At 39.2% G+C, this 6,000-nt stretch overlaps 1 protein-coding gene across 1 annotated transcript in view; it reads right to left on the bottom strand.

The window, feature by feature from the left end:
• Positions 1–2,194: 2,194 nt before the first annotated feature.
• Positions 2,195–6,000, bottom strand: part of CTTNBP2 (cortactin binding protein 2) — a 188,569-nt gene continuing 184,763 nt past the window's right edge. The window contains 2 exon segments of the mRNA XM_006122544.5: positions 2,195–3,707; positions 3,709–3,848. Of these exon segments, the coding sequence (XP_006122606.3) occupies positions 3,605–3,707; positions 3,709–3,848 (243 nt within the window). The 3' untranslated portion in view covers positions 2,195–3,604.

The following is a 6,000-nucleotide window of genomic DNA, read 5'->3' as shown; positions in this document are numbered from 1 at the left end:
CAGTTTCCTCTTCTGACTTGCCCCCATCGCCAGGTCCTCCCTCCCCAGGTATCAAAGTCTTTTAGGGCAAAACATCCCAGCAGTCCAATGTCTACAGCCTGATTTGTGCCACTTCCCTGATGACTGGTGGAGGAACCCACCAGTCCTCGGCTCTGGGTTCCAGCTCAGTGGCCCTATCTTCAGCTACCAAAATTTCAGTTATCTTATGCTTTGTTGCTTTCCTCAGACCCTCTTCTAGCTTTCTGGCTGTTCACCCTGTTTCGCTTTCCTAGCCATACAACTCCCTAAATAACCCCAAGTAACTAAATGTAGGCTACTTGTCTCAATAGCGCCTGTGATGGAACTGAAGGGGTACTATGCTTTTCTGGATATCCCAGCCATTCAGTTAACTAAATTACCTGTAAGTGTTAAATCCACAGATTGTGGGTTCTAGAGTGTCTCCAGGAATGCTGGGGAAGCAGAACGTGTTGGCAGGAAGCCAGGAGAGCCAATGAAAACAGTGTGTTTTTTTTAATGGGAAGCAGTGATCATCCTGCTGCAGTCTTTGTGTGACCAGGGCAGAGTTTGGCGAGACTAGTTAAGCCAGGAAGCAGGGCATGGAAGTTCCAGTGACCTTTTGCCTTTGGAAAGTTTAAATCTTGGAATAAAGTTTAGACTTGGAACAACAGCTATGTAAGTAGAAAAGGGAATGTTTAGTCCAGTGTTTCCCAATTTTATTTGGCCACAGAACTCTTTAATACAAAAAACGCCTGGGGAAACTGCTCAACCAAAAAAAACCCAAACAAACAGCAGCCGGTTTTGAAATGTTATAAGGAAGTTTTGGGGGAACCTAGACCCACCCATTACTCTGGGTTCCAGACCAGGGCCCCTAAGGCAGTGGCAACAGGCAGGATTACTGCCATTCTCAATCTGGCACCTGGGCAACCTCCCCAAAGGATACCTCCCAGTACATTTCATTTGGTACCTGCTTGCCAGTCCTCAGCTCACAACCACAATTCTTGTCCTTCGCTCTTTCCCCTTCCTTGCCTGGCACTTCAGGTCTTACATTAGCTACAGGTGTCTAATCAGTCTGTATCTTTTATCAAGCTCTAATTCACCCTCGGTTTCTGCCTGAGTATGCTGCAGTTAGATTAGGTCCTTTTGTTTGTTTGTTTTGTTTTTTGTTTTTTAAACTCAGAGAAGAGAAAGAGATTCACCCAAGTCCCAGCACGTCTTCACTCCAGCAGTGTGTGACAGCCAGCTAGTCTGGGTCAGTCACACAGGCTAGGTCTACGCTGGTGTGATCTTGTGCAAAAACTCTTTAGCGCAAGAGTTCTTGGTTAAAGTAGTTGCGCAAGAGAGCGTCTACACTGGCATGTGCTTTTGCACAAGAACATCCTTGCCAGTGTAGACTCTCTTGCACAAGAAAGCTCTGATGGCCTTTTTAACCATCGGGCTTTCTTGCACAAGAAATTCATGTTGCCTGTCTACACTGGCCTCTTGCGCAAGAACAGTTGCGCAAAAGGGCTTATTCCTGAGCGGGAGCGTCAGAGTTCTGGCGCAAGAAGCCCTGATTTTATACATTAGAACGTCAGTTTACTTGCGCAAGAACACGCGGCCAGTGTAGACAGGCAGCAAGTTTTTGCGCAAGAGCGGCTGCTTTTGCACAAGATTGCGCCAGTGTAGACACAGCCGAACAGAGTACCAACTAAGGTCAGGGAATCTGTGACCTTGAGGTGCTTTTAAGCAGAAGCCTTTAGCGGCAAGGTATTTTAAAGTCTTTCGCGGGCCCCCACCTTCTGAACTCAAAAGTGCCTAAGTGGGGAACAGTATTAACAGCCTCTAGCACATCTCTGCTCTCAAGGAGTGTCTGCAGATAATTTACCTAAAGTCCCTTTCTGCTATCAGCTCTTGTGTTTTATACTGGCCCTTCCTGTTCCTATCCAGCTGAGACTCTTTAATTAATCCTTGCTCCTCCTTTAGATACAGCTAGGCAGTTGATTGGCCCACCTGACTACCTTTTAACCTTTTAGGCCTTGTGTGGGATGGACACCCCATCACAGGTTGTAAGAAAACAATGCTGAATGTTACGCTGAATGTTTCCTCCAAGAATACATTTTAAAGGAGACAACTATAAAATCAGTCACCTAATGCTTCAAAATTCACAGATACAAGATACACACATAAGACCAAGATACAGACAGACAGACAGACATGGAACAATACAAAAGTTTTATTGACATGAGCTTGGGAGTGGTGGCCTTGCTCATAGTGGTGAAGTGCTAAGAGTACATTTGTGTAACCCTTGTCCCTTCCAAAATTAACTTGAAAAGTGCTCTTCTGGAAGGTGTGTGGACAAGCACATTGCCCATCTCTCAAAGCAATCTCGTGGCAATTCACCAGGTAGCACTGAGGTCTGATCTTAAGAAAGCCATGTACCTTCCTTCTCCGACCAGATAACAAGGTATCAAGACAGTGACTGTATCCACATTATTTCTATTTCCAAGTACAAATTGTGGCCACCATACAGGTGGTGGGTAGTGAAATATTTCTTTCAGATACACACAGTTCCCCTAATGGGAAAGTAATTTAAGTTTGTAGTAAGAAAAAATGTCAGATTAACGGCAATTCAAATGTTATTTCACAGCAACTACATAGTAAAGTCACTATAAAAATTGGTAATCACATGGTAATTCATGTTATTGCTGATACATTATCTCTGGGTAACCATGTAATTAAACTTGTGCTGTATTTTTTCAGTAAAATCTGTTTTGATAAAACATCATTACTTCCTAGATTCATTTTTTAAAATGCTGTTGAAAGAGTAGAAAAGTTTTACATCATATTAAAAACTCAGTTATTAGAGGAGCAAATTTTCTGCTCTCTCAAGGTGAGTGAAGTTGCATGAAATAACCATTATTGCATTATAGTTTTTCTCCCTTTTCTTTTTTAAACAGAGGAGTCATAATGCAAACTTATAACAGTTCAAATACATGAAGTCTACAATAAGCAAGAGAAAAACAAAAGCACATTTCAGCAGGCCGACTATGGGGTAATCAAAATATTTAATATGGCTTGTAGCTGAAAGTAACTGATCTATGTTTCTAATCATTTTAATTATTGCCACATTCCATTCACTTTTCATTAAGTGAAGATAAAAACATGTCAGTCTTTAAAATGCATGTACATTAGCTTTAAGCCAGTACTATACATATTGTGCAACTCATCTATATGCAACACATTAGTTTCATAGATTATATTTATATACTTTTATATATATAATATATATATATATATATATATACACATACACACACGCACACACAATTTTCTGTGGTGATACCCCTGAATAAAATCATTTAAGCAATACTAATTTTCATATTAGAAAACCCATGTATGAGGTTGGCATAATTCCCATTACTAAATGTTAATCAATATAATTTCCAGATTAAAGCAATAAAATATTTTCATTAGGAACATCTTATTTACATACAAATTAAACTGTGGTCCCGTACACACATTACAAAGATGCTATTTTAATTTTAAAAAATTATTTACATATTTGATTTCTTTGTTCTTTAATACAGAAATTATGTGAACACTGAAAACTGTATGCTAGGTAGGTCTATTTTAGATTTTTCTCTTTGTATTTTTTGTGCAAGTTCCAATTCTTTTCTTTTGAGTTATTATTATCTGCCTCTATTTGCCTTGTATTACTGCTGCTGCTTTTTTGCGTACTGAGAAGGCTGGGTGACTTTACTTCTAGGAACAGGAAGAAAAGATTTAACTCTTGAAACACCCAACTCAGTCTTTGATTTACTGTTGGTGCATTCCACAGTGCGACTGCTGCTGAGAGGACGGATCCCATCCTATGAATGAAATTAATCTTTTTTAGCATGAATACATTCATTAAAAGAACCAAGAACATCATAAATGAACAAAACAGTGTGTGCTTCCTGTTTACAGCATCTTGCACCTTTTGGAAGCATGACAGCCACAGGAAAAAGAAAATTTTGCATCGCCTGATGAACAGTTACAGTTTTCGCTTCACTAACCAATTAGAAACCAACATTCTAATAGAAGTTGTTTTTATTTTAAAAAAATAAAAAATATAAAATGGAATTTCTTCAAAAAATAATTTCTTAACATAGCACACAAAGAGAATGGAAGTGCTCTGCACTGTTGTTCAGAAGCCCTAAATATTTTTATTTTCCAAATCCAAAGTGCTGGGGTTAGCAGAGGGTAAAAGTACTCTGTATGTAATACATTCTCTTTCCTTCATTATGTAGAGTGAGCCGCCATGGAAGGATGACAGCTGTAAACTGGGGTTGAGGAGATCTATGTTTAAATCATGAAGAAAGTAGGAGATCTCTTGGGTGATAAACACAAAAGATTCAGTATTAGGGCTGGAATAAAATAATCCATAGACACATTCATTCTACCCCATCACATCAGCATTATTAAATGGAACTAAGGTTGAATGATATTTGCATTTTATACCTCTGATTTCAGTCACTCAATTTCTTATAAAATGATTTTTGGGGTTGAAATGTCTTGTGCTTATTTGTAGCCTACCGGCCAATTTATCTGGAAGCTTTGATAAAAAAATGTCCAGGTATTTTTAATGTACTATACTTGAAGGTAGAATGGGATACATAAGGATTGGTTCTAAACTCCTGCTCCCTAAAACTGACTAGAATTGTTAAACCAGATTCTAAGATGATTTCGGCAGAACTCGGCCAAGATATACCAACTGATGATCTGTACTGTTCTGCTTACTTTTTTCACTCTTTCTTCCTCTTAATAAAAAAGGCCCTCTGGACTACATAGACCTTTTCTCTCTCCTCTTCTCCTTGGAAGCTCAACAGTCCATTTGGCAGAGATTTGTAGCACCTCAGGCATTTTTAGATTACATTATTATCAAATCTAAAATTAAAACACTTAAATTAAGTCATGAGTTTAGTGTGAACCCAATAAGCAGCGGGATAGGAATCTATGGAGACCCTTAAACTGCTTCTGGAAGGACACCGTTCTACTTTGTGGACTGTTTCAAAATTCATTGTCTGCCATACAGGCCCTTTTTTACAACTGTCTTTGTTAGCCAACCCAGTGTTTCAAAACCTAAAACCTTTAAGTGGCCTTTCCAAATTCTAATCAAGTACATGTGCTATGCTAGTAAAATATCACCTGAAGATTTTTCCTGGTCACAGATTCAGTTGTTTTGTAAGTCTATCCGATCAGCTGATTTGATGCTAAAAGCTTTTTCCCTTCTTAGTTGGGAAAAAAATAACATAATTAGCATATGCTAATTCATACTGCAGCCTCTGTCTTTGTGATATAATGTCAGGGTAGCAATAATTATTTAGAAGTGTGGTGTAGTCATCCTGTAATTCTTTGTGAGAACAGGGGCAGAGGAAGAACACCCCAGCACAAAGGGCACAGAAGGTAGATGCTTAGCACGCTGCTTAGGCCAAATGAGTTCCCCTCCCAAATGTAAGTCTTTGCAGCGCAGAAGTGAGGTGAGGTGAGGATAGTGATATTATAACTATTATGAAAACACTTTTCTTACCATTCCTTTTTACTGATATAGTAGCTGATTTGCTGTGACAGAAACTGCATTGAGCAGAAAGATAAAATAGCCCTAAGCATTAGAGGCACTGGGGATATCCATCTGTCTTCAATACTGCTGCAGAACAGATGGCACTTTAAAAAAACCAGTTTGCAGATTCCTAATTTGGGCACCAAAACCAGCTAATATTGTATTCTAACTTCCCAAGAGATGAAGAAAATTGCTAGGCACTGCTAGGATGTATACAGTAGGGCTTAAGGATAGGATATACATTTCTCTCCCATCTTTCATGTTTTCCAGGAAACAAGTACTGCCATGCTAAGGAAGCATACAAAAGAAGGGAAAAATGGATGCTCTGCCCAACCTTAACTGCACTTACGCCATGCCACTGGTCAAAAAGTAAAACAGAATGTTCCCATACCAGCAGCATGGAATGACTCTCTAATCCTACC

The sequence above is a fragment of the Pelodiscus sinensis genome, chromosome 1, assembly GCF_052426305.1.
Source record: "Pelodiscus sinensis isolate ZL-2025 chromosome 1, ASM5242630v1, whole genome shotgun sequence".
NCBI lineage: Eukaryota > Metazoa > Chordata > Testudines > Trionychidae > Pelodiscus > Pelodiscus sinensis.
Note: the sequence above shows the minus strand (reverse complement) of the source record. Positions and strands in the feature narration are given on the sequence as shown.